This window comes from Rhizophagus irregularis, chromosome 21 (assembly GCF_026210795.1).
Source record: "Rhizophagus irregularis chromosome 21, complete sequence".
Taxonomy (NCBI): domain Eukaryota; kingdom Fungi; phylum Glomeromycota; class Glomeromycetes; order Glomerales; family Glomeraceae; genus Rhizophagus; species Rhizophagus irregularis.
Genome location: NC_089449.1, coordinates 2,516,429 through 2,541,522, shown reverse-complemented (window position 1 = coordinate 2,541,522; position 25,094 = coordinate 2,516,429). Strand labels below are relative to the sequence as shown.

Below are 25,094 nucleotides of genomic sequence, written 5' to 3'. Positions count from 1 at the left end.
AGTATTACAAGTTTCTTGATAAGTTAAGTTATGAGAAGATGGAAGACATAAATTACTATAACTGTTGGTAAGATCGTCGTGAACACAACGCCAATATAAATAATAATTTTTATTACAAAATGGTAATGCACCTAGAATATTAAATTGCCAAATATGTCTATATCCCCGGAAATATTAGATACCTTTCAAATCATTTTAGGTAATTGATTCAAGTATACAGATAATTTAATAAGGTAATTTTACGGGGGTATTCTTTAAGTTACACTTAAACGGGAAGGTTTTGCCGAAACATTTAACCATATTTAATTGTATATCAACTTTCAATTTTTACGATTAGAATTTACAATGTTCAAAATACATGGAAACATGGTTAAATTGGTTAGAATCAATCTTATTAGAAAAGTACTGTTTAATTTATAAACATGTTTATATTAAAAATTAATATTAAGATTGATAAATCCGTCATTATTAATGACTATCTAGTTATTTGTACTACATGCAAATCCAAATTGACATTTGATTGGTTGCCTCAGACAACGCCAAATCCTTTATCGATTATTCCTTTAACATATGCTTGCGGCTTTGCGCACCTTCTTTGTTTCAAATTTTGCAATGAAAAACTACTAATATTAGTAAGTTGATTAAATAATTACATTGTTTTAAAATCGAAAGGTTCGATATGTGTGTGATATACTAACAAAAAAAAAGGAGAACTATATACTAACAAAATATTTGGATACACAGAGTGGCTGTATCCATCCACAATGGAATGAAAGTAGCTTTTTAATGCTATTATAAAATTAGTATATGATATTCAAAATACCATACATGCAAATAATCACAAAACAAGCGTTGTAAATCCAAAAGAAATCTTTATTAGTATTTATATTATATAATTGTATTACATTGTCTTTGTAATTTACTCCTTTTGGCGCAGCCGCAGCAACTGCTGATCCTCATATTAGAACGTAGCTACGCTCATTCCGCTGTACATGAAACATTATAAATATGATGAAGTTTGAAAGGCGATACCTTTGGAATTTTTAAATCTTTCGATTAAATACAATCAATATGGAATCTGAACAAAATATGCTCGCGGTGCATTTATTAATTACAAACTTATCTCCTGATATTGAATTTTTTAATTTCTTTAATTTTTCTTTAAACTTCTTTAATACTCTTACTACTAAAATAAAAACTGAAAATAATATAAAAAATATCTCTAAAGTACAATCTTTGATTATTAGCCTTCCTCCTGAAATATTTATTATAATATGTTCCTTTTTACCACCAAATGATTTATGCTCACTTTCTCAAGTATGTTTTAAGTTTCATGAATATTTATGTACTTCAAATTCTTCGACCACTCAACAAATATGGAAGGAATCACGTCTAAAATTTATGCCAAAAGAAACTATGCCTCCTCCTGAAGGAATGATTGAAAAAAAATATGTTGAATTATTAATTATAGAACGAGGTTGTCAAATTTGTAAACGAAAAACAGAATGTAACATTTATTGGGGATTGGAAGTTAGATGCTGCGAAAAATGTTTAATAAAAAATTGTATAACGTATGTATTTTTTCTTTTCTTTTTAATATTTATATCTTTAATTTTTATTTTCTAATAAAAAGACAAATTTTTAGACAAGATAAATTATACATGAAAAAATTTCCACGTGAATTCATTGATATCTTGCCGTATAGTTATTTCAACTGTGAATATTATTATTGGAAAAAACAATTAGATATTACTTATCCTCAATATTGTAATTTACTAGAAGAAAATAAACAATGTTGGTTAGATGATAAAAAGCGTTCGCTTGATTCTAAAAAAAAATATTTTGACCAACGTAAAAAAACAAAACAAAAAAATAATCCAAGGAACAGTCCAATTCGTATTTCCCCACCTTTTACAGGTACTCTATTAACAATATACAAATAGATCAATTTAGACTTACATAGTAATAAATATGCTTATAATTTATATAATTATATTATTATAAACAACTTTAAATATTATATTATAATACTATTATATAATAAAAAAAAGAAAACAAAGCAAAACTCCATTATTAAACTTTCTGCAAGATTGCTTCACCATATAATCATTTTTTAAAATTGATTGTTTCCCTTTATTTTTTGTGTTACAGATTACGCGAAAAATTCATTGTATATTTGACATTTTTGAGTATGGCGTGTTCCTATGTCCAAATATGCACTATGCACTGATCATCCCGGAATATTCGTATTTAATTTCCGCTAGGGACGACGATTTTTGTATTCACAAAATTTCACAAAAATCACAAAAATCACAAAACTTATGATTTTTTTTTAATCACAACAAAAATCCACAAAAATTCTATTTGATCATAAGTCTTATAATCTTATATGTTATATCACAATCTTCCATGTAATTCTGCTAAATCGTAATAGGTAAACATAAAATGCGATATGCGATCATCAGTTGCTGAAAATCAAACAGCTGATGTGTAAAATTATATCATGAGATATGCTTCCATATGCTTCCACAGGAAGAAATAAGTTATACACCTCTTACATTATTTATTAATAATAAAGAATGTTTTTTAAGGAAAATCATTCCGTACGAAATTTCTATATTTATATGATAATAGTAGTTAAATCTTTTATGCATCAATTTATAGGTTCTCCAGTTCTCCTCCCCACCTTTACAAAAGGAAATTTCAAATCATCTGATTTTGTTTCATGATTTTACCTCACTTGGTTTCGCTTATTGAAAAAGATGATTTCAAGGAACAAAAGAATAATTTCATGGTACTTAATATCATTTGGCTTAAAAAGTAAAATGTTTAATAATAAATTATGTAAAAATTAATATTCACATACAGTATCTGATAATAAAATAATCTTTTAACGTTAACGCTAATAAAAATCCGCGCCAAGATTTTTGTGGAAGGTTAAGATCATAATTTAATAATTTTTAACAAGATAAAATTTCATTAGAAAATTTCGTAAATTTATTTAAAGCATAAAAAAAAAAAAATATAAAAAAAAAAATTTTTTTTTTTATAAATCAATAAAAAAGAACCTAAACTATATATTAAATGACATTCCCTATGTCGTCACTATTGTTCACTGTAAAAAAAATTAATTAAATCACTGACCCATCAAATATATTAACCTCTATTTTAATTGTCTCACATCTTCACATCTTTACATCATTCACAATCAATCACCGCTCGACTTTCATCACAACCACTCACTATTTTACTCTTCTTCAATATTAGTTTTTCTTCTGCAAAGAAAATTTTCGATTTTGTCTTTAGCTTGTCTTCTCATATCTAAACCCAATCGTTTAGTCATTTTAGTAAGATGAAAAGTTGTTAAAACACCTTCCAAACAATTTAATAAAACCTCAAGATGAGGATCTTCAAAACAACTATTTTTTGATAAAATAATTGTCGAAAGTGGCGGTTGAGATAAGACCAAAAAATGATATAAAGATTCGGCCTTAAAATTCCATGATCCATTCAATTCTAAATATTTTAACTTTTTTAATCGAGCCATCATTAACAACTCATCAATTTTTAATGATAGTCTATCATTCGTTAAAATGATTCTTTCAAGGTTTGGTGACGCCATAAAAGCCAATTGTAATATAGTAATTGAACAAATTTCTGCGTTACATTCAAAATGTCGCAAATTTTCACAATGTACTCCGATTGATCCAATTATTGTACTAGTAGATTCTGCTCTATAATACCTTCTTTGATTATAAATAAATGTTCGTAAAGCTGGACAATAATTTGAAACCATCGCATCAGGATTAACTGCGATCGCTGTTGGAAATAAATCATCAATTTCATATACTTTCAATACTGGAAAATGCGTAAAGCTCAAAGGCCAAGCGTCTTTACTCCCCATACTTCCTCCATAATATCTTAACTCTTCCAAATTATATAAATTTGCTATACCAGAAATAAATTCCAATTTTAATGAATTCACTTGTCGAAAAATTAATCTTTTTAATGTATTAACTCGATTATTGAGTCCAACCATTATATGATGACTATCTAAAATGCAATTTTTCAATTCAAATTCCTCTAAACATGTTTGTGATTCAATTAAAATTTTTAAAGCCTCGAGGATCGACAAATCTTGTGGTCGACACGGTTTATTCATATCAAATTCAATCCTTTGGATTTTAGTACAAATTTGAGAAAGGTCAATTAAAAATTGTTCCGAAGTTGTCGCTTCTGTTCTCAAAATTTTCCATTCAAATTCAACCAAATTAGCCAAACAAACATCGGCACGAGGATAGTGAATTATCGACATATTTTCTTTTGTAATATGATTAAACCATGCGCCTTTCTCCAGATGCACTTTAAGAAGTTCCGATGTTGATGAGAAGAATCTATCTGTACCCCCAGGTTTCATTGAAAGACAATCTAATTTTGGAATTTGATTCATCAATAATTTATATATTTTCATGGTGATCTCCCCGATCAATGAATTATCATTACGAAAATTCTTGATTGATGTGTATTTGGTAGATTTTTGCTGTATTAATACAGAAAATATGGCATTCCTAAGCTTTACGGACGAAGCATCTCGATTATACTTTGGTGAAAAAATATATTCAGCCCATTCCGCAATTGCCAATCCCAAATCATCAAGATCAAGTTTTCGAATAAATCCTACATAATTAAATAATGGAGGTGATACCAAAGGAACTCTCGCAGATGTTCTTTTTTTATTTTGAATACTACCCCCGGAAATAATTTCGTTATGAATCAAACATGTAATAAAAGTCTCGGTAAGTTTTCCGGTTTTTCTTCGATGATGCGAAGTATAATCTGGTGTGCTCTTCAAGATCAACGCAAATTGAAAAGGTTGTTTCCATAAATATTTAATGGCATTTACACACCATAATCGATTTACTCTTAAGAAAGCGTAAAGGGATTTGCTATCATCAGCAAGGTAGGAAAAAATTTGTAATAAACAATCACCGGGCAAGGTAGGCGTCATATCAAAAACTGCAGTTCATTGGAAACCAATCAAAATAAGTTATCAATACTGCGGACAATTTTAAAATAATAATATTGTGATTTGTTGATATAAACATCATTGGATAACTTTACCAATACTACAAATGGTAATGCTTACCCGTGATAGATTATTTATCAACTTATTTTTTTAAAACTTCCGAGGAACTCGTATTATTATAAAAGCTATTGAAAATAAAAAAAAAAATGTGCAATATTTTTGACAGGAGAGAAAACTTGATTACACAGAAAGTTGTCCTATGTCAAGAATTTGTCCTATTATTCCCATTTAATCGGAAACAGCTTGATTAGGATTGGTAACGTTACAAAAAGATTTGTTCATCAATAATTGTATTACAACACCTTGTCAATTTTGAAAATCTTAAATCCTGAGATTTTTTTGCTGCGCAAAAGAGACACAAAAAAAAAAGAAATGTTGGTTTTTAAAATTTTTAAAACGAGAAATTTTTATATCACGTGTAGAAATAAAAAATAAAAATAAATCTATTAATTTAAATAACAATGTAAAATATAAATAGTGAGACTTTTTTTAAACTTTTTCTTTGTAAAAAAATAAAAAGAAAATCCGAGTTTTGAACAGATGATTAAATTAGGGTTGAATAAACAAAAAATTTTCGGAAACCCTCGGAAAGTCGGAAATATTCGGTTCGCTAGAACATAGAGTAAAAAGTGTTACACAAAGATGACGTTCTGTTGAACGTTTACAAATAAAGAAATTCGAGAAATAAACTAAGATTTTCTACTTTCTTTAACCATAATTTTATTCTCTGTTTTTGAGTAACGGCTTTCAGGTATTAAGTAAATATAAATATCTTCAGTCTAGATAGTCAAACATGTCAGTCAAGTATAACTTAATTTCATAAGGTATACTTCTAGATCTAAACTTATAATACAAATCACATTTAACGCGTCTAATATAATAACCGATTCTAAAGTAAGTATTATAAATTAGCAACAGAACTTTGGTATTTAAATGATATATTTATTTGTTGTGATATGAAAAAAGCTAAGAAAGTTAATATTTTCGTATGATAATTGATTTAAGAACCTGTTTTATTCTATTGTCTTAACTAGATTCTCTTCGTCGGTTTCGCTAATTTCTGTAAAAAGATATACGATCGATTTGCCAACATTTTTAATAATTGGCGTTTTTATAATCAATTATTCTTTCGTCATTCTTCCTATAAAAATCGGATTTAAAGCACACAAGTGAGTATTGACTGGAGTATTAGTTTACGAATTTATTCGTGACATCTTTATTGCTATCATCGAAGTCAACAGCTATCCAAAGGTGAGTTAGCTTATCTTTATATTTTCATGCTACATATTATTAATCATAATATTCGGTTATTTTCTAGATTATATAAAAGAAGAAAAAGTGTATGTTGAAATTTGTTGAAGAAAAGAGCAGTGGAGAAAGTGGGCATATTAGACCGATTTTATTCTTTCTCCAATAATTAATTTTAATATTAAATCATGTGGGTTCATGAACTATAGATATTGTTAAAGAAAAAAACGAATTGTCTTCTAATGATAAATTAATTTATATATCTTTTATTTAGATAATTTGCCAAACTATATATGTAACTTTGATAAGAACGAAGAAATTCGTAGATGACAAAGAAATGAGACAACACATTGAAAGGCACGTAACAACAAAGTTGCGAGAAGTCGCTTATGCGCGTTTAGTACCGACTTCCACTCCTCAAAATGGCAACATTTTATCCCTAAAATATTTGGTCAAACTGATCGGTCTTAACGGTAAAGAAGAGTTGATGATTTCGGCGGAGAATACTACCTCAGCGCTTTTTTTTTTCCAACATCAAGTTCTTTTGGGTCAAAATACACTTAAGTTAGATGGAAGCAATTGGCGTGAAAAAATCCGGAATGGCGAAAGTGTCGGAAAAATTGAGGCAACTTAAGATCTTTAATCTAGTTATAACCCAATTTATTTTATGTATTGCATATATATATATATATATATTGTACATGGCACGTCCTGAAAGGAAATGAGAACGAGATCCAGTCGACAAAGTATTTTATGATATTTGGAAAGAATTTAGTTCAGGTAGAATTTAATTGAATCACATCATCACTAATGTTACAATTATATATATATAAAATATATTCATTTTTCTATGAACACTCAGAAGTAAGACGAAGGGTCATTTCTTTCATTTTTCCTTGTTTCCTTTGTTTCCTTGTTTCCATTGTTCCATTTATTCATTATTTCATATTTTAATTATTTTAATTATATTTGCATTATCATTATGAGAATCATGCGAATAATTTTAGGGGTTTTCAATTCAAATAAATAAGCAAATTACATTGTGCTGCCATATAGGCTATATATAGAATTATAATTGTTTGGCTTTATTTGGAACGAGCCTTCGATTTATGTATGAATTTTTTTCTTTTACGCGTTCTTTTGTTACATAAATTAAATTGATATGCATCATTAAAATGTTTTATATTAATCCGCAGTTCGAACCTGTTACAACAAGACATTACGCAGCTATCTTGTATATCAATGCTGCGCAACTAAATTAAAAACCTATTTTTGGTTAAGTTGCCTAAATTAGCCCATAGTTTTAGTTTGGGCGTAAAGAATTCATTGCATGAATCAAATCTCTTATACTACGCCGTTTATTTGCGCAGTAATGAAAAAAGTTTATAAATTAATTCCTTCGAGATATTATCAAATTATCATTCTTTAATTTTAAATTAATTCATTTATTTATTTGAAAGTTTTTTTTTCCTATCATTTATGAGTTCATCACTATCCTCAAGATTTTTCGCTGCTCTACCTTTGAACGTAACATTCGATGATGATATCAAAGAATACATTTCTAATGTATTAGCAGATATCGAAGGTGCTGATTCGCTGCGTGAGGCTACCGAACAATTCTTAATTGATGCCGGTATAGAAAAATCCGACTTAGATTCTTTTTATAACAAATTTTCCTACGACTCTACGGATTCAACCGATACTACTTCGGAAATTGGACCTGAAAAATTACCGGAAGAAGTTGTTACTAAGTTAGACCAGGTACAAAAAAATATTAAATTTTTTTTATGATGTAATTCACTTTTGACTAAATAAATTTATATATTTCTTTATTAAGTTAAATTTATCGACACCTACCTCTGATACGCATACTGCTTCCTCAATTGGCAAGTCTGGAAAGAAATCCGTCAAAACCACTGGAAAACAATCCACATCAACTAAAGCACAAAAATCCGTTGTAGATGATTCGGAAATCATTGCATACTCTCAACAATCAAGATTTCATACTGAAACCTTAGAAACTTTATCAAAAGAGGTAACCTATCTTCAAATCATATTTTACGTTATTGAAAAAAAAATTTTTAAATTTTTTTAATCGATTTATTATTATATAAAAGGTTGATTTAAAAGATGTTAATATTACGGTCGGTAGTAAAGAATTATTAGTTGATGCAAAATTACAATTAAAAACTGGTGTTCATTATGGTTTAGTTGGAAGAAACGGAACTGGAAAATCAAGTAACTATTTTTTTTGTTCATATAAAAAATTCTTAACGAAAAAATGGGTATTTTTTTAATAATCAAAAAATTTATTTTATATTATAAAAGCACTTCTTAAATGTATCGGTAGTGGAGTACTTGTCGGATTTCCTAGAAACATTCGAGTTTTATATATTGAACAATTGGAAAATGTAGATGAAAAAGAAAATGTTGCTCAAGTCGTTCTTAAAGCAGATAAAGAACGAACTCTTTTATTAAATGAAAAACAAGCTCTCCAAACTGCGTCAGAAAGTGGAGATTCGAAAAAGATTGAATCTGCTGTTAAACGTATTAGAGCTGAAAGACTACAAAGAGAATTAGAAGAAGCTCAAAAAATTGCAACTCTACGAAGTGGTCGTAGAGGTGCTGAAGCAAGAAAAGAATTGTTGGATGCTGAAGCTAGAGTAGCTGAAGCTCAAAAGTAAGTATAATAAAGTTCATTCGAATAAACAGTGATTATTTAAAATTTAGATATGCTAATCATATTATAACGTAGAGCATTGGATGATAAAGGTGATAAAGAAAATCAAACCGAAGATTTTACTGCGGTGATTTATGAACTCTTAGAGGAAGTGTATACAAAACTTGAACAAGTGGGTTTTTTTATATGAACTAAATTAATCTATTACATTATTATTTAACATTTAAATCTGTATCTTTTAATTTTAATAAAGATTAATGCTGATTCTGCTGAAGCAAGAGCTCAAGAAATTTTATCCGGTCTTGGATTTTCTGAAAAGCAGCAATATTCTCCAATGGCCTCGCTTTCTTCTCTTTCTGGTGGTTGGCGTATGGTAAATATCACATTAAAAAAAAAAATTCATCGAAAGATTTATCTGTTATATTTTTCTTATAAAACTTTAATAATGATTATTTAGAGAGTAGCATTAGCTCAAGCATTATTTTTACAACCAGATATTCTTTTATTAGACGAACCTAGTAAGTACAATTTATATTATTAAACGAGCATTTTTATTAATCAATGAAAATTTGACGAATACACAAGAATGTCTCGGGTTTCATAAGTGAATCATAAAATCCTGTTCTCATGTTGATTCACAAAGAATCTAATTTAATATTTTTTTTTTCTTAAGCCAATCACTTGGATTTACCGGCTATTCTTTGGCTTCAATCGTATTTGAATACTCTCATTGACACTACCATGGTCATTGTTTCTCATGATCGTCGATTCCTCAATAAAACAGTCACCGAGATAATTCGTTTCAAAGATGCCAAATTAACTTATCATACTGGTAATTACGATGAATTTGAGAAAAATTTGGAGGATGAACGATTAAAAAAAGAAAGAATGGCTGAAGCTCAAGAGAAACAAAAAAAGCATATAGAATCTAGTATTCAAAAGGCTCAAAAAAAAGCTAAAGAAAGTGGAGACGATAAGCTTTTAGGAATGGTTGCGAGTCGTAAGAAGGTAATATTTTATTATTGTCCGGAGCGAAGCGAAGGACAATATATGTCTACGCACTATGAAAAAAAGAATCGATCACGTGCATTCTCTGTCCGCCACGTGATCGTAACCCAATGAAATCGCAAATTTTAGTTTTTCGCTCCGGACTTACAACGGTTTATCTTTATTTCTTTATTTATCTTTATTTCATTTTCGAATAAACTAATTTGAAACTATGTGATTAGAAACTCGAACGTTTCGGAATGAATAAAAGTGAGGATGGATTTCGATTCAAATTAAACAAGCATAGAGTAGGATATTTTAATGCAGCTCGTGATGAAATTGTAGTTGAAAAAGCGGAAACCTTAGTTAATTGGAATATTCCATCACCCGAACCATTACGTCATCACGGTGCTTTGTTACAAATAGAAAATGTTTCATTCACTTATCCTAATAGCACCAAACCTGTCCTTAAAAATGTGACACTTAACGTTGAAGAAGGCGCAAGAATTGGTTTTGTTGGTGCAAATGGTGAAGGTAAATCCACTTTAATGGGGTTACTTGCAGGCGATTTAGAACCTACAAAAGGTACCGTAACAAGACATCCTAGAATGAAAATTGGACACTTTGTTCAGCATAACGTTGATGCATTAGATTTGGACGTTTCAGCTGTTGCGTATATGAAAAAAATATATCCTGAAATTGATGAACATAAAGCAAGATCTTATTTGGGAGGATTTGGAATTTCCGGTGATTTATCAGTTCAAAAAATGTCTTATTTATCTGGGGGACAAAAATCTAGAGTTGCATTCGCATTACAAGTTTATCATGCACCACATATTTTAATGCTTGATGAAATTACAAGTCATTTGGATATGATTACAATTAAAACACTTGTAGAAGTTTTAAATAAATTTGAAGGGGCTGTTATTATTGTTAGTCATGATAGATGGTTTGTTGATAATGTTACTAAAAAAGTTTATGCCGTAAGGAGAGGAAGAGTTGAAGAGTTAATAGAAAATGGCGTGCAACAATATGTTAACGATGTTGCAAGAGAAATTGGAGTTGATGCTGAAGAATTGGATGACTAAAAATAATATGTTAAAATTTTTGTTAGAATTTTATAAATTAAGATTATTTAAATTAAAAATTAAAATTATGATTTTATGTAACATTAAATTAAAATTAATTGCTTCCTACTTTTTTTCTTTTCTTTTTTTATTTTAAGAAACTAACATAAACTAACTATTGAACTATTATTGATTTAAGATAGTCAAAAAATTATGAATTATGTTAATAAAATATGGTCTTAAAAATAAGGTTTTAAAATTTATCGTGAAGTGCATGCGCTGCGTATTCTAAAAATAAGTGGTAAAAAAGGATCTCATTATCATAATATCACCGTCAGACAACTTCACCAACAATCACCTGATCATTGTTATTTCATCGTCCCCAATATTCCTTACCTAACACTAATTCTAACCCTAATTTTCTAATTCTAATCCTAAATTCCCTTGTCGGTGAGATGATTGTTGGCGAAGCATTTGTCTGCGAAATGACCTGTTGATGAAACGTCTGTAGGTGAGATAATCGTCGGTGAAATGAATGCGACCCAAAAAAATAGGAAACTTTCAAAAATTTTAAAATTTTATCAACTATAACCCGAAATCAGAAACCATTCGTTCAAAGGTTCCCAAGATTTTTTTTTTTAAAAAAAAAACCATTAATTCTATAAGTATATTAACAAAGGATACACATGAACGGATTACAGATTTACATCTTTGGAAGTGGTGATTAAGGAGCAGAAACTCTTTTTTTAGTATATTATAAAGTTTATAGGTGTTTCGTTACGCAATTTACAGTACAAGATGGAAATAATTGACTGGCCAAAAAAAGTAGATGATGTACAATAACTTTGCCGTTCTTGCTTAAATTGGCCTAAACCGCTTCGAAAAATGTACTTCTATAATAAAAAAATCTGATATTAATACGCATTAAAGTTAAATACACAATTTTACAATATTTCGTGATACGTAACAATATTTACTTTCGACATACCATAGCGAACTGACGAAAGGTAATATGATATCATCGTAATCTGTCATTTAATTCACTATATATAAACCAACTTTATGTGAGACAAACTAGCTTTATAAATCTTTAAATGAACATATCCATTAAGCATGATATGCACGATAGTCTCGATGATCAAAATTATGCCAATTATGCCAATTATTGGCGATAAGACGCAGCAACAAATGCAAAATATTTTCCAAATCCAGAAGCTTTAAAAGGTAAAAATAATCCTCAAAATGGATTTTTTGGTTTGGAACACTAAATTAAAGGTCATATGGTTATTGGTGAAATAACCTAATTCAAACTACATCATAAGTGACTCACTATATTGTCCTGATACACTTTGTCATTCCATACATCGAATATTGAATGGGACACAAAAAAAAATTGTGCTACATATTACATGATTATCAACAATGCCAAGACTTTTAGGTTGAAAAGGTTGTTCTTTAATCATTTCTTTGTTCTTTTTCAGCAAAAAAAAAAATAAAAAATAAAAAATAAAAAAAGAACAAAATGATTTTATTAAGATACACTTCTCATATGATATTATTAATCCTTGATTTTTTAATCTGTATCTTACCAGTATTATTTTTATGTCTGATTCCAAATATTATTATATCATTACTTACTTATTTACCCTCAATATTTCAAATATATTCACATTTATTTTGTATTTGTAGCAATGATTTGAGGAAAAGAATCTATTTACTTTTATCTTTTCCAATAATCGTTGCTCTTTATATTCCAATTTATATATTTTTAATTATTGGATATTGTATATTTGTTACTTTAATCTATCCATTTGTTATAATTATTAAGAGACCAGAATATCCATATTATTCAATTTCTTCAACAGCGGCGATTATTTATTTAATTTATCAATCAATTTCTCATAATTCCGATTACCGATTATTAAATGAATCTCCGATATTAAAACCTTTTGATAATATATTATTTTCAAAATCTTATTTGAAATTAGATAAATTACATATTTATGAATTTATTTTCTCTATATTTATTAATATTATGGATATATTTTTAATCTCAATTATTTTTATTTTCATAATTACACCATTATTATTCGTAGTTACTTTTTTTTTAACGGTGGTGAAAAATTTATTAATTGGTTCAATCTATAATACTAATGAATCATATAAAGAATATAAAAATAGTTTAACGAATAATCCAATATTTTTAATGAAAATTTGTTATGCTATATCATTATTATCACTTCCATTATTATTATTATTTTGGATAATATATTATACAGTTTATATTATTTCTAATTGTCTTTTTTTATTAATTACAATGATGATTATATTATTTAAGATACTTATAATATATAAAAAGAATGATTTTTATAATATTATGGTCTTATTTTTGGTAATTATTGTTAAAATATTTATAACAAAGTATAATTTTTATGGTTATACATTAAATTTATTATCTCATAATGATTTAGAATTAGATGAATTGATTTATATTTGTTTTGAAATTGATATTTACAAATTTGGTGAAAATATTTTGGATGAATCGAGTAACATAATAAATTCTTTTTTGTTGTTTTAAGGGTTATCTATAATATCTAATAATAATTATTGTATGTCGCACCAAGATTATTTAATATCCAACGTGTTGATAACATCAATCAAAAATGGAAGTGTCCGAAAGGCGGCAACAAACAAAAAATAAATCAGCTGAGAATGGAAATGCTCGGCATCGGCAAGTGATAACAACAAGGCCCTTTATCAGAAATCATTTCGTCATACAATAACAATGCGACGATAAGTTAATTTTAGTCAGACGTCTGCATAATAAGTTTAATAACACAGTTAAACTGCTTCGCAGTTCGGTAATATTTCAACCCTCATACCAAATAACTATTATTTATTGTCCAGAGAATTTTGTTAATCAATTTTTATTCACCTTTTCGAGTGATGATCAATTTCTTTGATTTCGTTTTACCGATTCATTTTTGTATTATTAAAATGTTATATGATTAAAGTTTCATTAAATAATAATAATAATTGAAAAAAAGTACGAATAATATACTACCTTTAACATGTGCATGAAGCCAGTATGTACTATTTGCTCCTGTATCAATATCTATCGTTGTTTAATGTTCGTGTCACGGGATATTTTTTTATTTATTTTATTTATTTTTATCTTTTATTTATTATTTATTTATTTTAGTAATTTAGTTATGTTACATAGAGATATTTTTAGTTATTTAATGATTAGAAAGCTTAGCGGTGGGAAAGTGGCTGAATTAAAGGTGGCTTAATAGACAAATACGACTAATCGCCACATTTGGCCGGGAGGCAAATCAGTTCGAGAGTCAGATTCGCACCAGATTTTTAACGATATAAAAAGGACCGATGGTGGAGGTGTAGTTTGAGCAGTTCGTGTAGGTTTTATTTTCTATACGGATATTACAGAGCGCCGATAGAGGCAGTAATATCGTATTTTGTTCAAGTGTTAATAAACCCGCCCGCTTGTTTCCGATTTATTACAACACATTTATTTCTTTAAAGTGTTTCATTATCCTATATTGACCTTTAGCTACATATCGTTTTGTACAGTTTAATTCCGCTTATAAATCAACTGATATAGTGATATATACACGTTATCATTACTTTATTATTCGTTTACTTATTGTTCATTATTTGCGCATACATTAACCGATTTGCTTTAACACCTGATAACTACTAATAATCAGTTAAGTTTTTAGGCTTAAATTTCATATTCTGTATATGCTAACATGTTCATATTTCAAAATTTTACTTTCAATGGATATTGAGCGTGAAAAAGATAGGAAATTTCATTATGGATCAGGATGATTTCTATAAATTTGTAATTTAATATTAGTTACCAGAAAACATTAGTAATTTAAATAAAATAAGTCATAATTTAGATCTGTATGTTTTAATCCTGGTAAGTTTTTTAAGGAAATATTAAATTGTAATTTATGTTTAATCTTTTAGGGATATATACTGTATATATACATATTTTTTTTATATGTAAACATTTTTTAACTGTACATATTTTATAATTATTTGTTTGTATATGAATAAATAAAACAAAAAAAAAAGAAGTTATAATTTGACGCGTGAAATTAAAAATTCATCTCATATTATCTTATTTTAATATAAAATGAAATTCATACGACTTTCTTTTTACTAAGGGTAAGGGATAATGTAAAACACACAGAAAACATTTCGAACAATAAAAATAACGAATAATATGATAAAACCGATTTCGCTTTTTTTTGGCTGGTATATAAAGGACAAATATACCTTGAATAGGAATAAATACGGAATGTTTTGCCGAAGGGATATGTCAAAGTAATAATATCTTGGAAAAAAGGATATTTAAAATAATAAGAATTTGTCCAAACGTTCATTTATTTTTTATTTTCATTGTGCGTTGAATATTTTTTTACAAAAACGTTAATTTCTGAAATATCCATTCGGTGAAATGTCCATTCGATGAAATGGTTTCAGCGAAAAGAAATTAATGTTGCCGATCAGCAAACCAAAAAAAGGAAGATAATTTATAATTCGTGAAATGATCTCATTACTTGATTGTATTAAATAAGATATATCCGAGTCGGCGTTCGGTAACATATAAAGTGAAATTCATATAAGTGCTTATAATTAATAAGTGATTTCATTACTTGAATACAATCTATATATATCACCGAATACCGACCGGATATTCCTTATCTGTTATTTTAATATAAAATGATAACATGGGGATTTACTCGACGATCAGAATCCAAAACCGACTCTCAATAGTAATTACAATAGTAATCACAATCTCGAAAATTCAAAATCCCGACACTCACTTAATATCCTCTTGAATAAAAAATGTTTATTAAATTCTAATCAGTTTATAAATATTTTATATCTTTATATTAAAAATATTATATTTTTATTTAATAAAACAAATAACATTAATAATTCATTAAGTATAATTATTAAAAAAAAAATAAAAAATCAATTGACGTAATAATAAAAAAAAATATCAATTTTTTACAATAAAGACATTAATCCTTGCGAATTATGTTAAATTATTACATACTAATAGAAATAGCCGTTAATACCCCGTGTCATTACCCGAAAAGTAACGTCCGAAGGCACCGACCGGATGTTAAAACGATCTTATAAACCAAATGTCACATGGCAAAACGATGTGACAACTAGTGATATCCAAAATTTGGATATTGATTAACTAATTATGAAATATCAAAATTACCGTGATTTGTGAAAAACAAGTCTAAATTTTATTCTGCTAAAAATCCGACTAAATACAATGAACGCCAAGAATAAAAAAAAAAGTTCACTTAAGAAAACTACGTCAGTGTTCTTTATGTCATTACAACAATTATAAATTGAAATGATTGTTTCCATATATTAGAAATTTCATTTCGCTTATTACTAATCTGATTTTCTCTTTCAAGACTTGGACTAATAGCTGCCAAATGTGGTAAGAGCAGTGAAAGAATTCTTACGATTAATAGGCTTCTTAGCGTAATCATATCTTATTAAATATTAGAGCGGATGAGTTCTAACCAACCATAAATCGGTAACGAATGGCAGAATAACCCTATAAAAAAAGAATGTCCGGAAATTGTAGCTAAAAACGTCCGGAAAATGTATATTTGTCTGGAATATGTCCGGAATATTGCAATATTCCGGACGTTGGAAAATTTCCATTTTCCAGAAAATGTCCAGAAAATGTCTAGGAGGGTTCAGACCCAGCGTCCAGAAAGTGTCCGGAATATTGCAATTTTCTGGACGTTTTCCGGACACACGGACATTTTCCGGATGTTTTTAGCTACAATTTCCGGACATTTTTTTTTTATAGGGTAATGGAAACAATGTTTTCTTTGGCTTTTTTTCCTTTCGTGGTAGTTAACAGTAGCTTAAAGTGACGAGGGGAGTATACGACTTAGGTTAGGCAGTTGGTAAAACGTATAATTTTTTAAAGTATTCCTATATGTTTAAAGTATGAGAAAAACTATATAAATAATAATAGAATAAGTAACAATATTTATAATGAAAGACCAAATGATTACGATCCATTCATTAGTCGTCCGGATTCATCCATATAAACAATGAAATAATTATCATAACAATAATTCAAGAATTTATCATGTAATAATAAAATAACAACTGGAACAAATAATGTACGTTTGAATACTAGAACTAGTCGAACAGGTATAGCCTATTTAAATCTAATCATATAATCAGGATATGTTGCGCGAACTTTCATTTACTAGAGATTAAAACTGGTTAGATTTGATTTAATCCAAGAAAGAAATAAAAAAAATAAAATTTATTAAAAGAAATTTATTAATGATTCATATACTGTACAAAATTATATTATATTTACAATTTTTTTTTTTATAACTTTCATATTATATATAATATTTTATATTTAATTAAATTAACCATATCTATAAAATAAATTTTTTCTAAAATTTTTTCCCTTCATGTTAGATTTGTTATTTCTAGTTTTAATATAATTATTTCTTTTTGATTCATTAGAATTTTTATGATAATTGTTTTTTAATTGTAACTCAACTTTTATATTTGTTTGACTACAACAGCAAGTAGGCTGATTTTCAAGTCTTTGAATATGAAATTGAACTAGTTGTTGTACATTTCAATATCGTTATTCGTACAATTTTCACAGACCCAACACATACTCCTATAAATCTGATTTATACGACCTATCCAATCACTGCTAAAATTTCTAAAATCTCTATCAAACAGAGTTTCGGAAAATATTGGTAGCGAATCAAACGAAAAAGGAAAACGGCTAAGTTTTTCTTCATTCAATTTGCGTATTTCAGCATCATCGCAGAAATTTTTAAAATCGAAACCATATCGTGACCAAGTCGAAATTTTATCATAGACCTTATAACCAAGGCTTGGTCACGATATGGTCTCACATCGTTACAATAAGTTTAAGTCAATCGTATGTATAAAGTTGATGCATATTAAGATCTTCCCCAGTATCGCCACAAAAATTTCCGCCCCTACGTGATCTTAAAATTTTGTCACCGGCGTCACACCCTTCCTGTTTTCCATTTTTACCATGTATTCCAGGGACTTGATTTTTTTCAGTGTGTAAAATCCTATTTGTCACGCCTTATTTGTCACATGCTTAATTTCTTAATGCTGGCCGAGACATATAATGCCGGCCAAAAATCACGTGGGGTGGAAATTTTTTGTGGCGTTACTGGGGTAAATCATATTATTAATAAGGAGATCGTCACCTGATCTAATCGGATCGAGTATTGAAATCACAAAATACAAATTAAAGTTATAATTAACGCATATTTAAGTTGTAATAAATAGATATTAAAGTGATATTAAAGTTAACGCAAACATATATATAATTTATGTTGAATAGATATTAAAGTTAAAGTAAATGTACATTCAATTTATATTGAATAAATATTAAAGTGATAGTAAAGTTATATAATAAATTTATTTTGAAGCTGTAAATAAGTTGTAAAGTATCTTACAAACTAATAGTAGAGTGTTCTATTCTAAATCTAATCGTAAATGTAAATTGATGTAAAATGTTATATCGATAATAAACATTAAATGGTCTTGAAAAAATATAAACTTCGCATATGCAAATCATTTCTGATCGCCTCCGATGCTAAGCCATCTAAAAAAAGAATAATGAGATATTAGTAAACATGCTCGTAAAATAATAAAGAAAAAAAGAAAATTACTTACCAAAATTTCACGTTCAAAACGCCAAGGAACCAACCGTTTAAAAAAAAAAAGAAAAATTAGTAATTGTAGAAAATATGTATACTGCTCACCAAAATCCCACGTCCAATGAACCAAAGAACACCTAAAAAAAAAATATAAAATAACTATAAAAAAGAAATAAAATGAAACATTTAATAAACGATTCATTGAAATTTTTTTTTAAAAAATAATATTCACATCCGAAGAACCCAATTTCAGCTATCCGATATTTTTTGTTAGCAACAACTGAGGAAGATCGTCTAAAAAAAGAAAAAACAAGCCTGCCAAAGTCTCTACAAAAAAAGAGAAATGAAAGAAAAAGCAAATTCACAACGAAACTTACTCTTTCTTTTAATTTCGATGACTGGCCAACCGGGACCTATAAGAAATAAAAAAAAAAAGTAATAAAAACATTTTTTCAAAGTCTTCAAATTATTTTCAAAAACTTACCCGATTCTGTCATATCTGAGTTGGAGTCAACTTCCTTACAAAAGAGTAAAAAAAGTTAGAGAACTTTTTTTTTGAAATTTCAAAAAAGAAAATTTAAAATTTAAAAGTTGAGAATCCAAACTTTGGAGTCATTTTCCTAAAAAAAAGTAAAGAAAAACGTTAAAAAAAACGTTTTTCCATTTTGAAGTTTTGCAGTACCAACTTCGGAGCCAATTTTCTAAAAATAAAGAAACGTTAAAAAAAGTTTTTCTTAAGTTTCAAAAAATTCAAAACTTACCTATCAGGATTTCAGTATCCAAATCAGAATCAATTTCCCTAAAAAATTGAACTGAAAACATTAAACTTTTTTTTTTTAAGTTTCGAAAAGAAAGTTTTGAAAAAACTCAAAACTTACTTGAAATGTCTACTTTGGAGCCAATTTCTACAAAAAGAGAAAAAATTTTAAAAAATGTATTTTTTAAAGAGAGTTTTACTCTTTTCAGAATCTCATGTTATTAAGATGATTAGGATGATATGTAGGAGATATGTGTTATTAGGATGATTAGGAATGAAAATAAGATTCAAATCATCAAATGTACTGTTCAATATGATTATAAAGTGAAAGTTATTTTCATCTTGAATAACTCCCGTTTCTTTTTCTGGGAGGTATATATAAGAAGACTAAATAGTTAAGGAAAAATAACGAGAGAGAAAAAGAAAGAGGTTCAAAAATTATTTGGCATAGTAATTTAGACTTTTATAAACATTAAGCGTAGTAATTTAGACTTTTATAGAAATGTGAGTACAAATTAGACTATATAGTAATAGTAAATTTAAGTTTAGACTTTTACAGTAAAATTAAGTGTAGTAATTTAGACTTTTACAGAAATGCGAGTACAAGTCTAATATATATATTTATGACTTTGCAATTGTTATATTGAACGAAAATTTTATACGTATATTATTTTTTACATTATAAAATATTTTAACTTCAATTTTTCCTTAGTATTTAAAAAATACTACAAACGAAGTACGAACATAAAAATATAAAATAAATTAAAATGATATTTTTAAGTAATTTATTTTAAGTGATTTGTAATCATTAAATATTCCATATGAAATAAACTTTTTTCTTTTAACTTTTATTTGAATAATTCTTTTAAATTATTTTTCTTGTATACCTTTCAATAAATTTTACGTGACACATCATTGTAGTATCACTGTCATTTTTAAAAAAAATGCTTTGAAGTTGATATGCTTCTCATAATGTTTAGCGTAACTATATTAGACCACGATAAATCACATTTAACTATTCCGCAAGTACTTTAGCAACAAATAAAGAACTTCCGAACAGATGGTAAATATTATTGCTTTGCTATTTTAAGATATATTGAATGTATATTTTTTTCAGCAATATTTTATTTCTAGAGGACGTTATGGCAATAATGGTCATACCAAAATGGATATTTATTAAGAAGATGAAGAAATGACAGAAGCTGATGATATAGAAATGATAAAATAAGCGAAGATTTGAGTCTTACTAACCATTTATTACTTTCTTTTTTTTAGACGGTTATTTTTTAGGTCTTTGGGTTAGGACGTGTAGAATTTCGCATTATATTTAGTGTCTTATTTTAAATTATTCTTTTAATAAAACGTTTCTTGTTTCTCTCCTTTCACGGATTACAGGTATTTGATTGTATGGGAATTCAGTAGGTGTTCATGAAACATTTACTAATTTTTTTTTGACAGCCACTCTTTGGGTCTCTCTGGATCTCTTTGGGCATATTGGTTTTCATATTTTGGTAAGTATTATTTTCCTTTATTTATTTATATTAATAAACAATTACTCAACTTCGTTCTTTTTTTCTTAGATAGTTTCTTCTAGTTTCTCTATGCAAGATTTTAGAGAGTTTTTTTGTTTTCTTTTAATACTAACAAGGTAAATTGAAAGAAGTATTATTTTGTTTGTTTTATTCAAGGAATTACTAATATGACTAAGTATCTTATATTGATAACTATACTTAGTTTTTATTAGCAATGCAAACATTCTGGGTTTTTTAGTATAAACTGACTTGAGGTTAAGGGGTCATAAGCTTTCTCACCAGCTGGCAAAGAGTATGAAGTTTCTTTAATTCACAAAGAAAGCCTTGCTAAAGTCATCTTTAGTGTAGGTCTAGTAATACATTGCCTTAATTGAGCGTGGCTACGAAGTTTATGATTCTCCAACTACAGTATATATATATATCAATTACGTTTAATTACACCATTTATTTTACTATTTAAATGTAAATGCATGTATTGTACAAATCATTTTACTATAAATGTTAAATATCTATCTGTTACAAAATTTTTTGTTATACATTTTAAAGGGGGTTTACCACGAAATCCCGACAAGCACAATCCCGATATGATAAAATCCCGAGGAACGTATTCCTGACAGAGACAATATACTGAACGATCAAAATCCCGAAAGTATCATATCCCGAATGGTCTAAAATCCAGAATTTAAATTTCCTGAAAGTTCAAGTTACTGATGAGTCAAAATCCCGACACAATATTATAATTTTGAGTATCTCTTTGATTTTTGTTTACTAGGAAGATCATTTCCTACTGATTATATAATTTGCGACAATTAATACAATCATATATACAATACATATGCACTATTTCCAATTTAAATGATAAAAAATTGCAATTTTGATTTATGACTTACATGTTACAGTATAATATATAGTAAGATCACGCAGTAGTAATTGACATAATAACTCCTTGGCAAATTATGCAAATTATTAACAATTGTGCAATCACTACGATATTATTACATAAATGGTCACATGAAAAAAATTCTTTTCTTTATTGTCGGGATTTTGACTCATCAGTAACTTGAACTTTTGGGAATTTTGAATTCTAGATTTTGGACTATTCGGGATATAATTCTTTCAGTATTTTAATCATTCGGGATATTGTCTTAGTCGGGAATAGGAGTGTCAAGATTTTATCACATCGGGATTATGGTTGTCGGGATTTCGGGAGGATCCCATTTTAAAGTGGTTTGTCAAATTGCTAGTGATCGTTGTATTGTAGCATTATTCTATTATTACGGTATATTTTTTAGATTATTAATATTAAAATAGTATAATTATATAGAATTTATAAATGATAGTTTATAATCGGCTTTTTATTAAATGAAATTATTACATAACTTTATTAATAAATAATTATAACAAAAAAAAGTAAAGAAACCGTTAAATAAATGTCTAATGCATCGAAAAAATGTATTATATTAATTGTTTCAGCTAATTTTCGATGATAATTACTATCTATTTAAGACTATGTTACAACTTCAAAAAGACTTCGTATTAGTGTGTCATCGACGGTTTCACGAGACTATAATTATCACGTGTCCGATACTAGATCGTTGTAATTTGATAGCGATCACTTAACTGTATGGTAGCAAATCACGGGTTTCTGCAAAGATATTCCATTATAGACGGAGAATAGGCAAATATATATAGTGGTGATGATAGGGCGATAAACAATAACAGATAACAGATAATATAAAATTTTTGATTCCCCATATTTTCACTATATTATAGATAATTACCGTATAACCCCCCTATGCCTCTTTTTTCTGAAAAAAATCTCTATTTTCTTCTCATTACACTATTTAAACAATCTAATTTTACCTAGGCGACACATGTAAACATTTTTTTGAATATATTACAAGTTTTTAAACCCTTCATTTATAGTAAAAAATTTCGTACACCCCCGGGTACAGCATCTCGTTATACGGTAATCAGATGAAAATCATTAGTCTCATGTCGGATATTATGTCTTGTTATATATGGAAATCACGATGGATTGACATTGATAAAAGTTTATTTCACAAGAAAGCAAGAAAGATTTTCTTAAACAAGAGATATAAATAAGCTCACTTTCTTACACGGTAATGACACATACTGTATCATAAACAATCATAATTTCATCATGAATCATAATTACATTATTATTTTATTTCTTGCAATTTTCCTTATACAAGTTGAAAAAATTCACTGCGGATGTTATCCTGTTGGAATGGATGATCAGACTATTGGTGGTATGTTAATTTTTGTTCAAAATACTCTAGTAATAAAAAAAATTAACTCCTTTTTTTACATAGGTTCTGAGATTAAAGAAGTGGTATTGTCATCAGGAGAAATCTCAGTTACGACTAATATCATTGAAAAGGGTACAAATGGAGCTGATAAATATACGGAAGGAATCGGTCACTTTACCATTAATTATGATAAACCCAATGGCAAACATGTCAGTGTGCGTATTTTAAAGAAGGGCGAGATGGTTAATTACCATGATTGTAGTGGTAACATTGACCCTAATGAAGTTAATCCATTCACAAGAATCTGGAAATTTGAACCAGAATTAACGCCTCCACATGGGACAACTGTTACCGTTGCGCTATCAATATATTGGGAGTGTATTTATGACAACGGTAATGCTGGAGTAGGCTGTAAACATGAAGATGTTTCTCTCAATGTAGATTATTAATATTTTGTTGTTTTTAGTATATCATATGTTTTTATCTTATTGTTATCAATCATCGTTATTTAATTTAGGAATATATTTGTTCCCTGATTAATATTTTTTTATGTGTAATAAAATAATTTTTTTTTTCGGAATTGTTTATTTATTCACTTTCGAAAACAAATAATCTTTCCATTAATCGATTGGAAATAAGTTATTATTTATTGTATTCATTGGAGAATAGAACGGTATCCGATCAAAATCTCGACAGTCACTTGCACGACTGGGAAAAAATAAAGGAGACGCGGCTTATCAAAAAAGTTACACCAAATTAAATAGCACGTCATTCAATATCAAAATATGCGCAGTAACCGCAGTAATGGGTGCGATAGCATCACACATGCTACATATAAATTATCTCTTAAAAATATTATATTTTTATTTAATAAAACAAATAACATTAATAATTCATTAAGTATAATTATTAAAAAAAAAATAAAAATCAATTGACGTATTAATAAAAAAAAAATATCAATTTTTTACAATAAAGACATTAATCTTTGCGAATTATTTTAAAATTATTACATACTAATAGAAATAGCCGTTAATACCCCCGTGTCATTACCCGAAAAGTAACGTCCGAAGGCACCGACCGGATGTTAAAACAACGATCTTATAAACCAAATGTCACATGGAAAAACAATGTGACAACTAGTGATATCCAAAATTTGGATATTGATTGGCTAATTAAGAAATATCAAAAATTACCGTGATTTGTGAAAAACAAGTCTAAATTTTATTCTGCTAAAAATCCGACTAAATACAATGAACGCCAAGAATAAAAAAAAGTTCTCTTAAGAAAACTGCGTGTTCTTTATGTCATTACAACAATTATAAATTGAAATGATTGTTTCCATATATTAGAAATTTCATTTCGCTTATTACTAATCTGATATTCTCTTTCAAGAATTGGACTAATAGCTGCCAAATGTGGTAAGAGCAGTGAAAGAATTTTTACGATTAATAGGCTTCTTAGAGTAATCATATCTTTATTAAATATTAGAGCGGATGAGTTCTAACCAACCATAAATCGGCAACGAATGGCAGAATAATGGAAACAATGTTTTCTTTGGCTTTTTTCCTTTCGTGGTAGTTAACAGCAGTAGCTTAAAGTGACGAGGGGAGTATACGACTTAGGTTAGGCAGTTGGTAAAACGTATAATTTTTTAAAGTATTCCTATATGTTTAAAGTATGAGAAAAACTATATAAATAATAATAGAATAAGTA

The 25,094-nt window shown here is 27.9% G+C and overlaps 7 protein-coding genes across 7 annotated transcripts; 5 read left to right on the top strand and 2 right to left on the bottom strand.

Annotated features, from left to right (window-relative positions):
• Positions 1–1,071: 1,071 nt before the first annotated feature.
• OCT59_013973 (uncharacterized protein) lies at positions 1,072–1,943 on the top strand (the record flags this gene model as incomplete). Its single annotated transcript, XM_025324149.1, has 2 exons — positions 1,072–1,571; positions 1,646–1,943. 2 exons carry the CDS (start codon positions 1,072–1,074, stop codon positions 1,941–1,943), a joined length of 798 nt encoding a protein of 265 aa, XP_025187649.1.
• A 1,034-nt stretch (positions 1,944–2,977) lies between these two features.
• OCT59_013972 (uncharacterized protein) lies at positions 2,978–5,008 on the bottom strand (the record flags this gene model as incomplete). The annotated part of the gene is made up of 1 exon (XM_025313284.2): positions 2,978–5,008. One exon carries the CDS (start codon positions 5,006–5,008, stop codon positions 3,248–3,250), a length of 1,761 nt encoding a protein of 586 aa, XP_025187648.1. The 3' UTR covers positions 2,978–3,247.
• A 720-nt stretch (positions 5,009–5,728) lies between these two features.
• On the top strand, positions 5,729–6,664 carry OCT59_013971 (uncharacterized protein; the record flags this gene model as incomplete). The annotated part of the gene is made up of 8 exons (XM_066141882.1): positions 5,729–5,738; positions 5,825–5,837; positions 5,923–5,980; positions 6,121–6,148; positions 6,328–6,337; positions 6,405–6,426; positions 6,479–6,524; positions 6,609–6,664. The coding sequence occupies 8 exons, from the start codon at positions 5,729–5,731 to the stop codon at positions 6,662–6,664; spliced, it is 243 nt and encodes an 80-aa protein (XP_066001971.1).
• Positions 6,665–7,325: 661 nt separating this feature from the next.
• Positions 7,326–11,327, top strand: OCT59_013970 (uncharacterized protein; the record flags this gene model as incomplete). Its single annotated transcript, XM_066141881.1, has 13 exons — positions 7,326–7,343; positions 7,434–7,445; positions 7,531–7,568; positions 7,795–8,095; positions 8,172–8,220; positions 8,296–8,369; positions 8,452–8,572; positions 8,663–9,014; positions 9,090–9,186; positions 9,268–9,387; positions 9,472–9,532; positions 9,688–10,022; positions 10,244–11,327. 13 exons carry the CDS (start codon positions 7,326–7,328, stop codon positions 11,087–11,089), a joined length of 2,424 nt encoding a protein of 807 aa, XP_066001970.1. The 3' UTR covers positions 11,090–11,327.
• A 7,428-nt stretch (positions 11,328–18,755) lies between these two features.
• On the bottom strand, positions 18,756–19,316 carry OCT59_013969 (uncharacterized protein; the record flags this gene model as incomplete). The annotated part of the gene is made up of 4 exons (XM_066141879.1): positions 18,756–18,764; positions 18,836–18,978; positions 19,197–19,232; positions 19,304–19,316. 4 exons carry the CDS (start codon positions 19,314–19,316, stop codon positions 18,756–18,758), a joined length of 201 nt encoding a protein of 66 aa, XP_066001969.1.
• A 1,320-nt stretch (positions 19,317–20,636) lies between these two features.
• Positions 20,637–21,739, top strand: OCT59_013968 (uncharacterized protein; the record flags this gene model as incomplete). The annotated part of the gene is made up of 5 exons (XM_066141878.1): positions 20,637–20,639; positions 20,908–20,971; positions 21,035–21,087; positions 21,157–21,224; positions 21,655–21,739. 5 exons carry the CDS (start codon positions 20,637–20,639, stop codon positions 21,737–21,739), a joined length of 273 nt encoding a protein of 90 aa, XP_066001968.1.
• Positions 21,740–23,272: 1,533 nt separating this feature from the next.
• OCT59_013967 (uncharacterized protein) lies at positions 23,273–23,830 on the top strand (the record flags this gene model as incomplete). The annotated part of the gene is made up of 2 exons (XM_025333096.2): positions 23,273–23,381; positions 23,445–23,830. 2 exons carry the CDS (start codon positions 23,273–23,275, stop codon positions 23,828–23,830), a joined length of 495 nt encoding a protein of 164 aa, XP_025187645.1.
• Between the last annotated feature and the right edge of the window lie 1,264 nt (positions 23,831–25,094).